The sequence below is a fragment of the Carcharodon carcharias genome, chromosome 9 (assembly GCF_017639515.1).
Source record: "Carcharodon carcharias isolate sCarCar2 chromosome 9, sCarCar2.pri, whole genome shotgun sequence".
NCBI classification, from domain to species: Eukaryota; Metazoa; Chordata; class Chondrichthyes; order Lamniformes; family Lamnidae; genus Carcharodon; species Carcharodon carcharias.
The window spans coordinates 41,391,175-41,411,202 of NC_054475.1; the positions used below are offsets into that span (position 1 = coordinate 41,391,175).

A 20,028-nucleotide genomic window follows, 5' to 3' on the forward strand; every position below is an offset into this window, starting at 1 on the left:
GTCATCCCGGTCCCTTTAAATATTCACCAAGGTGGGCGGACAGCGAAATCAGCTGTCCTCCCGCTGACCTGTTAATGGTCAATTAAGGCCATTGACAGGCTAATTAACGTTATTAAACACACTGCCCAGCCAACCTTAAGGCTGGTGGGCAGGCCAGGAGCCCCAGATTACTAATGAAACTTCATCCACTGGCGGGATGAAGTTTCATATCCATTTTTTAAAAATTTAATAAATTTTGTGTATTTATTATTAACATCTCCCATCACGTGTGACATTGTCACATGAGGGGAACATGTTAATAATTTTATTATTTATCTATTTTTAGAGTTTACTCACCTCTCACGAATCTCCGAGACAGGACTTTGCCTCAGTGAGCAGTGCGCTCTTTCGCACGCATGTGCGAAAAAGTGCACTTTGACAGATGGGGATTCCCTCCACCCCCCACACAGAAAACACATAGTGCTTCCTGTCGGGCAGGCCGCTAGGTGGGCCTTAATTGGCCCGCCCACTCAAAATGGCGGCAGGCCCAGTTTCAGCGGTGGGATTCAGCTGCCCGCCTGCCGCCAAGCCAGTGGGGCCCACCCGCCAGCCAAGGGTTAAATTCTGCCCAATGTCTCCACAGATATCACCCTTATATAACAGATTTCTGTTGAGTCTTGGGAGTGGGTAAAATAAGGTACAATGACAACAACTTTTTCCACTACTGCTGGTCATGTCCAGTATAGCACGTCATATGAACTTTGTCAATTTTTTAAAAATTGGACACAAACAAGCTGTTAAGATGGTTGCCACAAATCATGTGACTTTTGACATGTGGGCTACAGACAATATCAAGTCTACAGTGAATACTTGAATACTAATTAAATAGGGACATAGGTGAGGATACCTCACAGCCATTCATGGAACACACACATCTCATTGTTTAAAGATGGGCCAACACCTAAAAACGATGAAGTTTCTAGACTGTCTGTTTCCATGCTTCACTTTGGACAAAAAGGAAAAATCAAAACTCAATGGCCATTATTAACTTTCCATTGTATCACAATGGCGTTCCCCATCCTAACGAGACTGAGTGGGCCTCAGAATTGTGAACCTGTGGTCATGTGATCAAAGCTGGTTTCAGGGACTACCCCAGGATCCAGCAGATCCATCAGAATCATGTCATTGGCCAGTCTGAGAACCAGGCTCATGTCATCAAGCAGCGAGGGTATGTAACCGTGTTCCAGTTAAAGTTCACCAAAGAACCAACCTCCTAGAAATTCAACTACAAGAAACCTCGCAACATGCTGTGAACCTTTCATTTTACAAGATACTCACTTCAACTTTAAATCATACAAGAAACCACAAGCCTGCCATGTGGGACACTGGAAATGATAACCCAGAGACTGAATTAACTGCAAACTGTACAAGTGCACTATCTTTCTGTGTGTCTTTGTTTGCATGAGATCGAGTTTGTGGTGTTGCATTAATTCAGGGTAAGTGTGTGAGAATAAATAACCTTTACTTTAAACTCATGAAAGTCTGTTGCTGAATTATTTAATTGGAATACACACTCCAAGGGCAAGAAAAGACACACTACTTTCCATACAAAACACACCAATTACGTGCAGTGAGAGAGAGCACACATTCTGTCCGTAACACACTATTTTTATAAATGAATATATTTATTGTAAATGGTCTTTGAAGAAAATGTAATTCTAGAAATTATTTTAAAAACCTATGGTGTCAGAGAATTATCAGTAGTTTTACTGGATACTCATGAAGCTCAAAAGTATACTTTAACAATACTGATTCAGCTAGTGACAGTTGGGTCTGCATTTGTTCTTTTACACATTAGGAAACACATCCCAGAAACAGTACAAAAACATTTTGTTACTCTCATCTACTATTATTATAGCCCAGTATCAGCACATGAAAATATCCAATGAATAGAACATTTATCCATAATTTCTGATGTTAAATCTCCTTTATGATATATCTTACAAGAATACAGTATTTCTGAGTCATATAACAGAGCGCTTAATGCCTCACTTATGATTGATTCTGCAATTAAACTGCAGTGAATCTTTATTCTTTATTCTGGTTATTTATTCTTAAATAAAAACTGCCACACGTTAATTTGATCATAATGTTTAAATGGTTTTATTTCTGACTACCTAGTCTGTACTTTACTGTTGCCTAAATAATAGAATCTAACAGTTCTAAGTGCTAATTATGACATTTACCAAACTGACCACAGTGGAAAAACCAATGTCAGTAATTCTACATAAAATTCAAATCACATATAGCTTTTAAATGGAACTTGAATGTAAGTTTGGGATTGGCAGACTGCTGAGCATTGGTTTTGTGGTTTGATGACAAAATCTGAACCCCTGAAGTTACCCCTTTAATTAATCACACCTATCCATAGTTCTATACTTATAACCTTACTGAAATTAAAACTAGGAATTCTAACAAATGGGCTGTAAAAATTGTAGAAGGAGAGAAAGACAGGAGGGAATAGACAATAAGTGGAGGGGGGCAGGTGGGCGGGAGAAAAATAGAAGCTGGCTTCAGGTTTGATTCTTGTTCAGTGCTCACAATTACTGCTAGCAATAGCTATCCAGTGCTACCTGCTGGGAGTGTACATTTACATACTGGATGGAAACAATACTGGGCCTAGCTATGATGATTGTCTTGACTAAGCAGCCTTCCAACATCCTCAGTCCAGATTCATACATGAGGAGCTGCCGCTCAAATGATGCACCTGAAGGCAGATGGTGGCCATGAAGGCCCTGCAGAAGCACTTTGAAGTTGTTGGAGGCGGGGGAGGGGGGGGGGGGGTGTTAAAGGGTTAAGGGGAGAAAACTGGGAGGAGAAGGAAGATTCTACCCACTGAACAAAGATTTTTCATAAGGGAAAGTATTTAGTTACATTTAATGACAGAATTTTGAAAATATGGTGTCATACCATGTATAAATAATATATGCTCCAAGTTTTCTTTCTAGCGATCCATTTGACTTTTCAAAGTTTTTTTTGGCTAATAATCAGCATTAGGCACATTCTAGCTGTGTCTCAAATTGAATTATTTATCAGATGGGTGCTTTCAAATTGCCCAAAGTTTTTTATATGTTTAGTGTACACCACATCTCAAATACCAAAAATATTCTGTTCTCTAATTCATATATATTCATGAATTATGGCATTGTTTTTCGTGAAATTATGCAATGGCTACCAAAGACATAAGAATTATGAATCAGGTAAAATGCATTAAAACATCCTGATGTTACAAATTTTGGGTCAAAATCCTGGAACTCCCTCCCTAACAGCAATGTGGATGTACCTACGCCTCATGGACTGCAGCGGTTCAAGGCAGCAGCTCACCACCACCTTCTCAAGGGTAATCAGGGATGCAGAATAAATGCTGGCCTAGCCAGCAACATCCACATCCCATGATGAATAAAAAAGAAATAGGTTACATTTTTCATGGAGATTCAAATCTTGCAAAAGTGTTTCTTCAAAACATACTTGACAACATGGCTGTACTGCCGCTGCAATGATTTTCCTTTTGTTTGATCAAAATTTCTTTCAGACGTAGTTTATATTTCAAGCTGGGTTCCTCTAGCAAGTTTTCCCTGGGCCCCAAATTCTACTTTTCCTTTGCACATTAAACAGCAGTATATCTGCTCCACAGCAGCTGTTGCTAATTATATACGACTTCCACAATAACCTCCCACAAATGGTTCCTGTATATGCTTAGACCACACAATCAGAATTGGCATTAAATGAAACTGGTTATGATTAACTATTAAGAAAAATCTTTCATTATTTTCAATGGGATTGTTCATCTAATAGCCACCCTGCTGTACATTTAATATACAGATTTAGAACCATTGCTGAGGTTAATCCCTCGGGCATACATATATGCCAGTGCCAATTACTGATAAAGAAAACATGAGCTCAACTTGTCAGAATGTAACAGTAAATAGAGCCATACAAGTCGCACTTTAAAAATATTGGGCAGTATACAAAAAAAGTATGTTGACTATCGTATTTACTACTCCCTATACGCTTATAAAAAAGTCCAATTGTCAAAATCAACAGTTTCGAGGAAGAAAACACAAAAAAATCAGCAACATGTTTTTCTTGAATTTACTTCAGAATGAAATCTTTCTATAGTTTAATATTTTCTAGAATACAAAAACACTACAATACTATTTACCCTAGCTCTCAAAATGTACATAAATAGAAGGCTGACTGCTTAATGTGTGTTTTTTAAATCATGATTTAAAAAAAAAATTTGCAACCCATGGTTCCCATACATTATTTGTCGCATAGTTTATATGCCTCTTATTACTATACCAGAGCACTGCAACAAAAGTCAGTGGTTTTCTTACTCGGAATGTCTTGCTGGTGGGTGAAGGCGAGCAAGGCGGTGTCTCTTGCTGTGCTTTCCTGCTCCTCGTTAGGTCCTTATTCCTAGAATATAGCGCTGACATAGTTACCCAAATCCAAGGTATTCACTTCTGACCAATGCTGTATAAGGTTCACTTTTCTGAGTAAGTTTTTTTCTATGCTCAAATACGTTGCCTTCAGAACAGGTTTGTCCGTATCCGCAGTTGAAATTGTAGAGAAATGCTTTACAACAGTGCAGGCTGACAGGTAAAATGAAAATAGGACTGTTAGATGAATGTTGATCTTCAAACTGAGATTTGTTCTTCCTTAGTTGCATCAAGAGTTCAACATGTTTAAAAAAAACAGATGAAGTCATCAAATAAAATCCCAAAGGACTGTCTTTCAAAATACTACAGCTGCAAGAAAGTGGTTTTTAAATTATCTGAACTGTACCATAAGACAGTGAAATTGAGATAACCATCAATACACGATCTTTCATTTTGAGACTTTGTTCACATCAAGGGGGTGGAGCACCTCTTGATGATGTATGAATACAGCAAGTTTTGTTTTGTTCTTATTGCCTTAGCTGGGCTGTTTCATGTGCTGCTTTCTTCTGGCATTTCAAATTTTTTGACTTGAATAGGAATGCTGGAATTAAGCCAAAGGCACCATTCGCTTTCAGCTGGGAATTAAGTTTTTTCTCTGAGGAAGAAACGCCTTAAAAGTTCCCTTTCATACATGGGTTCAACAGTTTTAACAAGGAAGTCATTACTTCAGAAGATAGAAGTTCTTAGGTTTTAACACAGAATATCACAAACTCACTTTTGAAAAGATTTGCCCCTCAGTTTTGTTTAAACAAATCCCTCGAAGAAGCAAACTCCCTCAGTAAACAATTAACTATTTGTTTTCACTTAAGTGATGGACTGCAAACATTCTATTGTTTCCTGATATAGGTACTAGACTATTAATGGAAACTAGTTACTTAACATATAAACTTGAGCTCCTCACTTTGGCTGCAAATGCATTTTTCAACATAATTTCGGTCTTGTTCTCATCAAAAGGAGACTAGTGGGTTTAGAAACAACCACATTAAAAAGCAGTGTGGGATTTTGCACAAGGATCTGAAATTCAGAACATTTTTTTGGCGGGCCATCTGATCTGATTTATAGTTAGGATAAACTGCCATCGACTATTAGGATTATTCAGTTTGAATAATTCCATAGAAGCTGGGACCGCACATGATCCTAAAATCATAACCCTTAACTATTCTCCCAAAAGGACATTTCCACCACAGTTAGCACTATCTATAGAAATCTCAGGAAAATAAATTTTAGATGAAATAAAATTGGTTTTGAATATGCAGAATACCAGGATTGAATGTTAACTGCACTAGAGTAACTGATTTTGATTTTAAATTTTTTAAAATGCGGTTACTTGTATTTTTAGTAGTATATTTTTTCCAGAAGTGTAAACAATTGCGAACATCCTCAATCTTGAAAGTTACTATAAAATCACAAAATCAAACTTAAATGAAGTTGAGATTTTTCTCAAAAGCTAATTCCGAACAGATCATTTCAAACAGGTTTGCTCACTTAAAAGTGGTCACTGCAACTAGATTGAAGAAATTAGGAGATCTGATACAATTGATAAACAAAGTTTACATAATCATTTCAGGACAGGAAAATAGAGCAAAACACTGGAATTCAGCTTGAAGAACAAGTAGTGCAGTCAAATTTGGAAAGAGCTCTAAGTTTATTTTAAGAAGTCAAACAAGTCTAATTTTTCGAAGAAAGGAAGCAAAGCCATTGCTTCATCAAATCGTGGCATTTTCAAATATTTGCACCATTTGAATTATGCACTTATTTCATTCAGGCAACTTGTTTTTTAGATGCTTCATAACTTCAAAAATGATGTATCTGGATACCCCATGTTATTTCACTGTTTCCTATACTAAGCCTTGTGTAAAGATAACCTGTTAAACTCAATCTTTTCTTTAAGAAAACTAAGTATTCATATGCTAACCTTCTGAAAAGATATTGCACATATCTGCTGTGTAACTTAAAAAAGGATTAAATCCCATTCTAGCCATTGAGTTCATAACAGTAATGGATAATGGTTTTCTACTGGCAAATGCAAATGGATGGATTTCCAAGTACTGGTGAGATTCACAAGTCACATCAACTGAACAAGTCAAGGAAATGATCCTAAAATGAGTTCCCTTTTGACTGCCTCTCTCTTTGAATACCAAGGCATAGTGCTTGTACTGCTGTAATATATTGCTCTGCTTATTTCAGTGAACAATTTTAAATGAGAATATTTAGGGAAATAAAGTACATGCAGGAAAACTCAAACTTCCAAATCAAATCAAAAGAACTTAAAACTTAAGGTTTCATATAGAGGTAGTGCCAAGCAAAGTCGATAAAGCAGTCAGAAAAGCAAGAGGGGATCCATGATTTTACAAATCGAGGAACGCAGTACAAAAGCAAGAAGCTGTAATAAACGGTTACAAATTCCTGATTAGGCCTCCAATTCTTTGCACCACACTTTAGGAAAGACATTAAACCATTGAAGGCAGCGCTTTTTTTTGATGAATTAAATTTTATTAAATCTCAATACACAAAACTGAATGTACAAAAGTTCAGTTGATTCAAATTACAAACGTTCACAAATATTTATGCAGAAAAGTTAATCATTCTCAACTTCTCAATCTATGAAGTGATATGTTCTTTACAATTAATGCAAAGTGCATCATTTTCATTCTCCTCATGGCAACGAGTTTCTTTCAGCTTCATTAAGCCAGGATCTCTAGTCTTTTCTATTTCCAGATCTGTCTCAGTATTATCACATTCCTTATATTGCTCACTAACTTCCTCAGAATCAGTATGTTTGCTAGGCTTATAAATGGGATGAGCCACTGAATCATCGTCGTCAGGTAGATCACCGGACAAAGATTCAACCCAGCAGAGTTCTTCTTCAGCTAGCTCATCTCGTTTCCTCGTGCTTCCTTTGCCACATGGTTTGTTAGGTGATGATCTTAATTCATCTGAAATTTCACCTTGGCCTAAACTGGTCACAAGGAAACCAAACATCTGAAGTCTGTAGGGAGCCATAGCAAACACAAACCGAGCTAATCCGCTTCGGTGTTTCTTCCCAGTGACCCAGTGTCTTCCTGTAAGCATATTCAAGTCAACTGGTTTCACTTCTTTCACGTTTGCAGAGAAAGTAGCCCAAGTCAATAACTTTCAAATCATATTAAACAGGTATTTTACGAGGCCCGAGTTGAGACATCCTGCTCTTGAAAGTAAGCAAAGGGACTTCTCTAATCGCTGAACTTTTCTCCTTAGAATCTTTGTATTCATCATTCCCAGAAACTAAATCTTCTTGCAAGGACATCACGTACAAACAAAACTGTGTACATATTAGGATCACAAATAATTAAGGTTAGCACAGGTTAACATGATTAAATGCAGGTAGCACAAGGAAGCTTGACCTAAATTGCTAAATAATGAGCTTTGAGAAAACTGGGTCTAGCTAGGATGGAACATTCATTGTAACCTAGACAACGGGACCATAAAGTATGGCATTATCTCTTCGAATACAGGATGTGAGCAGCTTTTACAGCTTAGGTATGAGACAAGTAACTGTCATTATAAGCTAAATTTTGCTACAGGTGTTCAGAAGAAGGGTTGACGCGCGATCTGCAGCTTTTCTAAATAACTGTATACATGAAGACCTTCTTGCAGTTTTTTTAGCATAAAAGTAAGTGATTGTTTACTGTAGAATTAGAATTCTCTCGACCTTGTTAGAAGAGAGACTTCTCCATGTGCACTTGGATAAGGTGATCGTTGTATCGTACAGAGGTCTCTGCTGAGTCCTTATACCACCACAAAAAACACAAAGGAAATTTACCAGAATGGTAACAGGGATGAGGGACTTAGTTTTGTGGAGACACTAAAGAAACAGTATTATTTTCCTTAGAGCATAGATGGACAAGGGGAGAGTTAATAGAGGTGTTCTAAGTTATGAGGGGTTTTAATAGAGTTGACAGTGTTTCCATTAGCAGGAGGATCAATAACCAGGGGACGCAGGTTTAAGTTAATTTGCAAAAAAAAATCTGATGGGGAAATGAGGAGGAACATCCTTATGCAACAAGTTATGATGATCTGAATTACACGGCTTGAAAGGACATTGGGAGCATAGGGAATGGGAAATATACTTGAAAAGGAAAAAAATCTGCAGGGCTATGGGGAAAGAGCAGGGGGGGGTGGTGGTAAGAACTGGATACCTCTTTAGCAAGCCATCAGACATGGACCAAATGGCCTCTTCCTGTGCTGTATGCTTCTATAATTTATTGATCATCATAACTTTTTTAAACCAAAATTGTCTTACGAAGTGCCAGTCTCAGTTTCACCATAAGGAATTTTTATTAGGTATACCGAAGACCTCCCAATGATATCTTACAGCACCCTGCAACAAAAAAACTTCTGACAATTTTAGGATTAGTCCAGTGTGGCAAGTATGAAGCCTGTTGCACGTACTTTGTTTCAAATATATACATATTACGAAAGTCTTAGATGGGAGACAGTAAAAAATAATTTGATTTGAAATAAGGGTTAGAGCCCAAATTGGCCAGTGAGCTGTCAAATATTGAACAAATTATGTATCTGACTACAGAATGCCAGCTGATCCAGCTTTATAGAATATATAGTATACACCCAAGAGATCACATGGGACAATTATTACCCAGTCTCTTGCGACTCCTTATTTGGAAATTTTAAACAAACAGGACTACTGATCTAAAAACAAAAAAACTGCTGATCTGCTCAACAATGATCAACTAGATTATTTTAGAAAGCCAGTGATCGAGAAATTTATTAAGGCCTGCAGAAGCAGATAGCAATACACAATTAACCCACGCCAGTTGCTTCTGACGCAGGCAGCTCGTAAATTTAGTGTTGCTGGGTGCGAAATTGAGAGAGAATGGCGCCACTTAAAGCTAGCATGCACCTCTTAAAAGAGAAGTGTACTATGGCTGGATCAGGTATCAGAACTGGTTGCAGCAGAGCGTGAGAGCTAGAAAAATACTAAATAATGGTACAGCATGGCAGAAAACAGGCTCCAAGATTTTTAGACACTGTACTAGAGGCCTTGGTTGAGCAGGTGCACATCAAAAGAGATATATATCATCTTTCTGCAGGGGTCCTGCAGAAGGCAATGGGATCATATAGCTAAGGCAGTCAAAACAAGCAATGAAGCTCCAAGGATATGGATGTAGAGCTGCAAAATGTTCAATGACCTCACATGATGCCCAGGTCAGTAAATGCATCTTCAGCTGTCACGTCTCACTACCTGCCAAACTAGATTCACAATGTACTCAATGCACCATTCTCCCATTATTTTCATACCAACAATCTATCATACCAACAATCTATCAATCACAACTCAAACTTAACACTCATTTGCATCTCCACATCTTCAATACTTTGTGCTGCTGTAAACCTCACATCTCTCAGCTTGCACACACTACCAGCTATTTAACCACGAGCGCCACATCATCCAAACACAACAGCCTGAATTGTGTGGTCACAAAAGCGACAAATACTGAGAAGTTTGCCAATATTCAAGGCCGCAATGGTACTTGCACCTTCCAGGGAGCCCACTTACCCTCAAATGAAGATGTTGTAGTAGTGCACCTGAATGGGCTCTGGGGGAGACCAAATTGATGTTCTGCCAGATCCTGTCATTCGGGAACTTGGGCTGATTACCCACAACATACACTATATTTTAAACATTGAATTTTTTAGGCCTGCTCTTTGCAGGCGCAGAGCCTGCTCAGGAGTGCATCCCTTTAAGCCAAGTATGTTAAAACACTTCTGGCTCCCTTTTCCCCACCCCTTCCCTGGACTCTCCAGTGCTGAGAGAATACTGCATTGCTGGAGGTGCTATCTTTCAGATGAGACATTAAAGCGAAGTCCCATCTGCCTGCTCGAATGGATGTACAAGATCCCATGGCATTATTTCAAAGAAGAGAAGGGAAGCTAGCCCTGGTGCCCTGGTCAATATTTATCCCTCAATCAACATCACAAAAAAAAAATCATCTGGTCATTATCACATTGCCATTTTTGGGAGTTTGCCATGTGCAGCTTGCTATGTTGCAACAGTGATTGCTCTTTCAAAAGTATATTATTGGCTGTAAAGCACCTTAAGACATCCAATTGTTGTAAAAAGTACTATATAAATACGAGTTGTTTTTGAAACCATTTGCCTACTCTGCATGCTTCCAGCACATGATCGCAGTTTCCACATTAATGGCCTATCCAAAATGGTGTCCAGCATGGTCCACACCAGAAGTGTACGCAAGCACTGTGGACAGCATTTTGGACCAAAAATGGCACTTAGCGCTGATAACCTGGACACCATACAACCAAATTTTGCTGCTAACAAATCCTCATATCCCTCTTTTCCCTAATGAAGAACAATGAATAAATGTAGGAACTGATTTTAGACCCAAGTTGGTTTGCCCACGATTGCCAAATTCTTTCAAAAATAATTAATTGAACATGTGGGCCTACATTGTGATTGTGAACTATACTGATTCACTGGAATATGCAGCCAATTGGGTGGTCTTGCACATTTTAAAGATGGAATATTCACTTTGGTTGTGTGTGCCGTGCAAATATAAAGGCAGCTTCTTGAGCAAAGACTGAAAACAGATGGTAAACAAGCTGTTGGCAAACTAGAGAAACTGACCTACCCTCGTTTGAATATTTATCTTTTATAATGCTGATGCTCACTAAATATCTCCGGGAATCTGAACATTGCATAATTCTTTCTCAAGTGTTACTGTTTCTCTTGGAACTTGTGGATTTATTATATTTCTTCAATATGCATAATTCAGAAAGTCTTTTTGCATTCTTAATCATGATAAAATCTATTGGTTCATTTTCTTTTACAGCACACTAGGAACTGTAAAATCTGGTTAACGGTTCCACTCCAATGACAGAAAAATATGAATCAGTTAATGATATAACACTGGAAGGAACAACGTTCATTTATATAGTGCCTTTGATGTAGTTAAATCATCCCAAGGTACTTTGCAGGAGAGTTTTCAAACACAATTTGACAATATGCTGATGACCAAAAGCTTGGTCAATGAGGTAGGTTCTAAGGAGTGTCACAAAGCAGGAAAGAGAAACAGAGAGGTGCAGAGGTTTAGGGAGGGGACTCCAGAAATTAGGTCCCAGATACGTGAAGGCCAGGGCATGGATGATGGAGCAATTAAAATCAAGGATGCCAAGGTGAAAATTGGAGGTGCACAGATTTCTTGGAGGATTGTAGGGCTGGATGAGGTTACAGAAATAGTGAAGGTCAGGGGTACGGTGGGATTTGAAAACAAGGCTGAGAATTTTCAAGTTGACGTGTTGCTTAATTGGAGCCAATGTAAGGCAGTGAGTGATGATGAGTGAGAACAGGATTGGCGCAAATTAGAACTTGAGAAGCAGGTATTAGGGCGACCTCAAGTTTATGGAGAGTAGAAACTGGGAGGCTGGCCAGCAGTGCGTTGGAATGGATAAGGCTAGAGGTAACAAAGGCATGAATGAGCTGATCAGCTAAGACGGGCACAATTGCACGATGTTAGTGGTGGAAATAAGTGGTCTTACTGAAGGCGTGGATACGTGGTTGGAAACTCATCCCAAGGCTAAAATATGATAGAGGTTGCAAACTTTCTGGTTCGGCCTCAGACTGTTGTCTGGAAGAGGGGCTTGTGGTGGGTACTGAAAACAATGGCTGAGTCTTCCCAATATTCAGCTGGAAGAAATTTCTGCTCATCCAGTATCAGATGTCACGCTAAGTAATTTCAGGATAGTGGTGGGGTCAAGAGAGGTGGCGGTAAGGTAGATCTAGGTGTTCTCAGTGTACAAGTGGAAATTGACACACTATTTAAGGATGAGGTTACAGAGGAACAGAATGTAAATAAGAAATGAGGGGCCAAGGGTGCAGATGAAGGAAACACCACTGGCAAAGGTGCAGGTGCAGGAAGAGAAGACTCTCTGCCATCGAGTTTAACGCTTAGGTAGTTTAGATGTTGCTGCAAATGCTATTTAACTGCAAATAGAGGAGCTCAGAACAGCATTACCAATCAGGACGTACAAAAAAAAATACTCTCGCAACCACTCTCATACTAATAGCTTTGATATGTAAATCTCAAACTACAAGCTGCTCTTTTGCAGTTAGAAAAAACTGCATTAAGGGAATCAAAATTTACATTCAAATAATTTGCCAAATTGTCAAACATAATGGTTGGCATAAGATTCTATATTACAGAATGTATTGTAGAGGAAAAGATGCATATGATACACTAACATTGTATCAGACTAACATTGACTCACTTTTCGTTGTTACTTTATTAACAACTTTAAAGTGAAGTTCCAATATATCCATTTAAGATTGCCAGTTTTACTTTAACGTTGTTTGCTACAAACTTACTCTTCTGTAGTCTGCCTACTCATGACATGTCCCACAGTGCTTCTACTCCAGCCCTCAGTCCTTCTTTTCCTCACTACTGCCCTTGCTTCCCATCCTCTGTCCTTAATTTAGAACAGAGAGTCTGTTCCTGGCTCCCATTCTGAACTTGCACTGGAGTCTTGGGCTCCATCTAATGGCAGAAGTCGGTTGGTGCAGGTAACCTTGGGCCTTCAGCTGCTACCTGCACCGGCAGCTTGTGACATTAGATGAGCATGGTCAATCTAAAAGCACTGTGGGTGAATGTAATCTTTTTAAATATTGTATATTGTATTTCTGTGGCTATAAGAGCAGGTCAGAGGCTGAGAATTCTACAGAGAGTAACTCGCCTCAGGATTCACCAAAGCCTGTCCACCATCTATAAGGCATAAGTCAGGAAGGTGATGCATTACTCTGCATTTGCCTGGATGAGTCCAGCTCCAACAACACACCAACAAGAAGCTCGACGTCATCCAGGACAAAGCAACCCACTTAACTGGCACCCCATCCACCACCTTCAACATCCACTCCCTCCACTACGAATGCACAGTGGCAGCAGTACCATTTACAAGGTGAACTGCAGTAACTCACCAAGGATCCAACAGCACCTTTGAAACCAATAGCATCTACGACCTCAAAGGACAAGCGCAGCAGATGCATGGGAACACTGCCATCTGCAAGTTCCCCTCCAAGCCACACGCCATCCTGACTTGGAACTATACCACTGTTTCTTCACTGTCACTGCGTCAATATCCTGGAACTCCTTTCCTTAACAGTACTGTGGGTAAGTACTCTCACATACACATTCTCTCACAGACAGATGAAAGTAACTTACTGTTACAGCTTATAATTATCTCAATATCTTTTGAGGCAGGCCTGCAGTTTCTTAGATGGTGATGCTTTACCAAGTTGAAGTGAACGTCTTGTAAGGTGAAGGATTCTCAGCAGGCCGTGAGGTTTCTTGTAGTCGAATTTCTAGGAGGTTGGTTCTCACTTGAAGTTAGAACAGGTTGGGGAAAGTCCTCTCTGTTGGGATCTCTCACTTTCAAGGTATTGTTGTTAATTACCTTGGCTGCTTGTTGACTTGCAGCTAGTTTAATGGCTTTTAGCGGAACACTGTCTGTAAACAGCTTCTTGCTGATTTTAAAGGCAGACAAACAAAAGTATTTTTTGTAGATAATTTTTAAACCTTGTTCAAAGCCTTCACATTCACCCTAAAGTACGGAGCCCAGAATTGAACACGATACTCAGTTGTACTCCAGCTGCAATCTCATTAATGTTTTATATAGCTCTAACATAACCTTCGCAATAAAGGCGCATGAAAACTTCTGTAATCTGTGTTTCTATTTATAAAGCTTGGGATCGCATATGCCGTTTTAGTTACTTTTTCAACCTGCCCCGCCACCTCCAATAAGTTGTAGACATATACCTTCTTTCGAATTGTAATTTTTTATTTTGTCTCTCTTCATTCTTCTTTCCAAATTGATTCACTTCTATCCTCCTCACAGTTCACAGCACATCCAAGTTTTGTCATCCGCAAATTTTGAAAATTGTGTTGAGGTCATTAATATAAAATCAAGAAAAGTAGCGGTTTTAATACTGACCCCAGTGGAGTCGTCCCACTGTATACCTTCCTCCAGTCGGAAAAACAACTGTTTGAACTTCTGTTTCCTTTCATTCAGCCAAGTTCATACCCATGCCACCACTGTCCTTATTATTCCATGGATTTCAACTTGGCTGACAAGCCTATTGTGTCGCACCTTTTGGAAGTCCACATACACGACATCAACCACACTGCCCTCATTAACCCCCTCTATTATCTTACCAAAAAAGCTCAAAGAAATCAGCTAAACACAGGTTCACCTTTAACTATTCAGTGCTGGCTTTCCTTAATTAATTGACACTTGTCTAAGAGGCTGTTTGTTCCACACTTTTGCTTCGAAAAAGCTTTCCAACCACTGAGGTTAAACTGATAGATCTGTAGTTGCTGGGTCTATCCTTACAAACTTTTCAAAACAATGGTGCAATACTTGCAATTCTTCAATCCTCTGGCACCACTTCTGTAGACAAAGAGGACTAGAAGATTACAGCCAGTATCTCCACTTTTACTTCCCTCAGCATCCTCTGCTGTATCCCCTCTTGTCCTGGTGACATTTCAACTTTAAATATAGGCGCTATGACTTTTGCAGCACCTTCTTCCTTGGGAAAGGCAGATGCTAGTTCTCATTTAGTACATCAGCCATGCCCTGTGCCTCCATGCATAGGTTCCTTTTTTGGTCCCAATTGGCCCACCCCTCTAGTGCCCACAGAAGACTTTTAGATTCCCTTTATGCTGCCAATTTCTTCTCATCCTCTCTCTTTGCCTCTCTCGTTTACATTTTAGCCTCTCCTCTTAACTTTGTTTATTCAGCCTGGTTCTTATTTGTATTATCAACCTGACATCCGTCATAAGCACATTTTTTCTGCTTTGTCCTATTCTCGCTCTCTTTTACAAAGCAGTGAATTCCAGACCCCCACTACCCTCAAGATGAAAATATTTCTCCTCAACTACCCTCTGATCCTTCCAAATGACCAATCTGCCAAGGAAATAGGTCCTTCCTATCTATTCTATCCAGGTAAGTCCTTTCTGTTGGGATTTTATGCAGGTCAATGAATTTCCTTTCAGGCTCCTCCATTCCAAAGAAAATGACTCCAGCCTATCCAATCTTCTATCATAGCAAAAAGTCTCCATTCCTGGCAATATCCTTATAAATCTCTTCTTCATCCTTTCCACTGCAATCACATCCTTCCTGTAATACAGTCACCATAACTTTATGCAGTACTCCAGCGGCAATCTGGTTAATGTTTTATATAATTCTAGTATAACCTCCCTGCTCTTATACTTTAGACTTTGGGCAGTATAGAAAAAAAGTCCCACATGCCATCTTAATCACCTTATCTACCCATTCTGCTACATTCAGGACATACACTCTAAGGTCCCTCTTTTCCTCTACATTTCTCAACATCCTACCATTTATTGTACATTCCTTTGCCTTGTTTGTCCTTCCCAAATACCTTATTTCACACCTCTGAATACCAATTTTAGTTTACTGCCCACCAAGTCCATTTATATCTTCCTACAGTCTACGGTTTTCCTATTCAATATCAACCATGTGGCCAATTTTCATATCATCTGCAAACTTCTTAACCATGCCTCCTACATTTAAGTCCAAATCATTAATATATACCACAAACAGCAAGGGACCCAGTACTGAGCCCTGTAGAATCTTACTGGAAACAGCATTCCAGCCAACCTTTTGCTTCCTGCCAGTGACCAATTTTGAATCCAACTTGCCACTTCCCCTTGGATCCCATTATCATTTAATATTTTGACCAGTATCATGTGAGACCTTGCCAAAAACCCCACTAAAATCTATGTAGACCACACCAAATATGCTACCCTCATCAAGCTTCCTTTTACAGCCTCCAAAAATTTAAGTTAGTCAGACATAACCTTCCCTTAACAAATCCATGCTAACTGTCCTTGATTAATCCATGCCTCTCTTCATGACTTCTACTGTCTCAAAAATTTTTCCAATAATTTGCCCGAGGTTAGGCTGACTGGTCTGCAATTACTCGGGCTATTTTTTCTCCTTTTGTAAGAACATTAGTCATCCTCCAGTACCAGCTTATAGCCAGAAAAAATTGGAAAACGATGCCCAGAGCTTCCAACTATTGCTTTCCTTAGCAGCTAGAGATTCATTTAATCTGGGTCTCATGATTTTATCCACTTTGAAGGATAACATCAAAATATTTTGAGGTACTAAGACTTCATGTGAAGTCATGTATAAATTTTTAATGAAATACATAAAAATAAGCTCATTGCTATCTCTAAAAAATTAAAACTGAACATAGACCTAAAATAGCTGAACTATCTCTTTTTCTGACACTTGAACAAAACAAGCTACCTGGCAGTACCAGGGAAAGGATCACATTACCTCTGAAGAGCCACTAACGACACATCATGGGCTGGACAGGTCAAATTCAAAAGACAGCTAAACAAAGGCCAACTGTATTGCATAACCCAGGTTGGCTAACAGGGGTCTGTTCGTCTACTAAGACAAAGGACCCTGCAACCTTCTTTTCAATTCTTAATGATTGTGACATTCAGCAATCTCGGGGCTAAGACGAGGGATACACATCCCTTGTCAAAGACAGAGTGCAGAGGTGGGAGTCATGTGACATAGACCTCTAGCTTGTGGAATCAATAATATTACTTTGATGTACTGCAAAGTCAGTCTGCCATTTTACCATCTAACTAGCAGCATCACAAACAAGGAGCTCTAGCCAAGGATGCACACCTGGTCCCATCTACACTGCTTCTACTGGAAATTCTGTACCATCACCTACAAGACTGAGTTATCTCTGCGTGCCTAGCTCATCATGTGAAGTCAACACCACTGGTAAAATGAATTATCCAGCATCGGTTTTCAGCTCACCAACTTCCTTGAAGGAATACCTCATTGGTACTTTGATTCTGGAACCCACATGAAACAATATTTCTGTTCTCTGCGGTCTCCACGTTGTAAATCTTTCCTTTCTCTATCCTTCCTTTACTGTATGAATGCAAAGGAAGCAAAGTTGTGATCTTTCTTTCGCGTTTTGAATGTGTGTAAATAAACTAACCTTTTTGAGTTCACCATATCTCGAGTTTGTTGTAGGATTATTGATCACACCAAAACCAAGGGGTGGGAAAAATGCTACAGTTTATAAAGGGGGAAGAAAATCAAAATACCTTTGTTTACGGGGATGGGTGCTGAGAAGAGAGATTAATGCTGTTTAAATCAACCCCATCATGTCCTTAATTTTTTCCCTCACTGGGTTTATCGCAACCAATATTTCACATTCCTCCTCCTCAATAACATCTGCCTTGTCCCTCTTTTGCAAAAAATAGACGCAAAGTATTTAATTAGAACCAGCCCCACACTTTCCACCTTCACACGCTGTACCATTTTAGTCTCTAATTAGTTGCACTTTTTTTTAAAGTTATCTTTTTGCTCCTCAATTATTTATAAAAAGTCTTTGGGTTTCCCTTGGCAATAATTTTTTCATGCTCCCTCTTCACTTTCCTAATTTTCTTTCACCCCTACACTTTTTAAACTCGCTTAGGTTTATTGCAGAATTAACCTTTTAAAATGTGATGTAAGTTTTTTTTTTGCATTATCTTGCTCTGTATGCTCCTTTACATCTGGGGGTTCTAGATTACTGAGTCCCACCCTTCCCTCTGCGGGAACTTATTTACTTTGAAATATATTTTGTAAACATATCTTGATAAACAATATCTTAACGAAACTAAAGCTTCTTATACATTGTTTAATTATTAGCTATACTTTACATTCTGGAGAAAACAGTGTAATTTAATTTGCACACTGGATCTTACTCTTCTTTTAATGAGACTGTTCTAAATGAAATACATTTGATAATAAATCTGGTAACCTCTGTTTCTTCCCAGTCTTTTATGAAAGTTCTCAATTAACTAATAGTTTGACAGTGTACTTGATTTTACTTACTGTTCACCTATTCCATGACCTGCATCGAAACAGTAAGCTCCACACTCTGCCCAGGCATACCTTACCATATTTGGAAATCAGCTGGGTAACCAGTGTATCCAAGGCGAAGCAGCTCTATACCTAGAAAGGGCACAACTGAACTATATCCTAACCCTTCACATTTCAATGAAACAGCATTTGAGAATTTCAGAATACAAAGTGAGCCTTTCTGAAACAAAGGTCATATGCTTCTTAAATTGTCAGAGAAATAGCTGTTACATGTTGTAGACAGAAACAAATCAAAACGCACATTGTGTATGATACAGCATTAACATTTTTATGAAATCTTTTAGAAACAGATTAGCAAAGAAAATAGAATACTTGTATTAATGTGGGCTGATACAAGTACACTTACATATTATAATGAATACTGAAATAGTTGGATAGCTTTTGCACCAAGTTATGTTGTTACATAAAAAAAACAATTACAAGAAGTTAGATTCAAATATTTATCCTCTCTGAAAAACTAGATGTTCCAAAGCATAGTGTACATACTTAGTTGATGTTGACATTTAAATGAACATTTAAATGAATATTTGACTATTTATAGTATATATAAAACAAGGTTTTATTATTGGCTAAGATACAACAGAGTTTGAAAGTAAATTGCATTTTAACTGGGTAATTCAATTGCTAAAGCCAAAAGCACAAACATTGCAGGGATCATAATTCAACAGCTTTTCTGAGATAAGTTGGGCTAAAACAGAGATAGAGGGAGATGGGTCAGTTATATTTGAACTACATTAATGCTGCAACTCTCACTGAAAGTACATCCTGCAAATCAGCTAGCTAAATACAAAAAAAAATGCAAAACCTCCTTTTATTCTCTCAAGCAGCAATGCGTAAAATGGCATCTAGACAATACTAGGATTAGAAATAATTCAGTTCAAAGAATTTGGAGTGAGAACTGATAAACAGCAGCAGCTCAAGTTGGCTACTGGGAACAGAATAGCAATGGCATTCTATTGCTGAAAAGAGTGGGAAAAAAATTTCACTTTCCGAGCACTGAACTCAGTCTAATGAAGGCCCGGAACGTTTCCATGACTATGTATGGTTACAAGGCAGGAGCTCCACTTGCTTTATGGCGTCGACAATATGGCAAGACAGTTCCAGAAATGAAACAGTAAAAGCACAGGATGGACTGATGGCAATATAGTCAGATAGATTCAGGCAAGAACACTGGCTGGGGCATGTCTTAAGAATTCTGGATTCTCATCTAGCCAAAGTAGCTGTCCATAAAACAACGAAAGTAGTGTATTTTTAAATTTATTCTTTCACAGAATGTGGGTGTTGCTGGCAAAGCCAGCATTTACTGGCCATCTTTAATTGCCCTTGAGAAGGTGGTGATGAGCCACTTTCTTGAACTGCTGCAGTCCAATGTGGTATAGGTACACCCACAATGCTGTTAAGGAAGGGAGTTCCAGGATTTTGACCCAGTGACAGTGAAGGAACAGCCATATAGTTCCAAGTCAGAATGGTATGTGGCTTGGAATTGGTGCCCTTGCATCTGCTGCCCTTGTCCTTCTAGGTGGTAGTGGTCACAGGTTTGGAAGGTGCTGTCGAA

At 38.9% G+C, this 20,028-nt stretch overlaps 2 protein-coding genes across 5 annotated transcripts in view; both read right to left on the bottom strand.

The window, feature by feature from the left end:
* Positions 1-20,028, bottom strand: part of LOC121282065 (protein phosphatase 1 regulatory subunit 12A-like) — a 301,831-nt gene that overhangs the window by 41,152 nt on the left and 240,651 nt on the right. Inside the window, exon 19 of one of the 4 annotated variants that reach the window (XM_041195475.1) lies at positions 4,476-4,700. The exons of the other annotated variants lie outside the window; for them this stretch is intronic. Within the exon in view, the coding sequence (XP_041051409.1) occupies positions 4,680-4,700 (21 nt within the window). The 3' untranslated portion in view covers positions 4,476-4,679. Of the gene's footprint in view, positions 1-4,475; positions 4,701-20,028 lie in introns of those variants that run through there. 4 annotated transcript variants of the gene reach the window in all.
* org (oogenesis-related gene) lies at positions 6,953-7,834 on the bottom strand. The gene has a single exon (XM_041195478.1). The coding sequence runs from the start codon at positions 7,551-7,553 to the stop codon at positions 7,083-7,085; it is 471 nt and encodes a 156-aa protein (XP_041051412.1). The 5' UTR covers positions 7,554-7,834; the 3' UTR covers positions 6,953-7,082.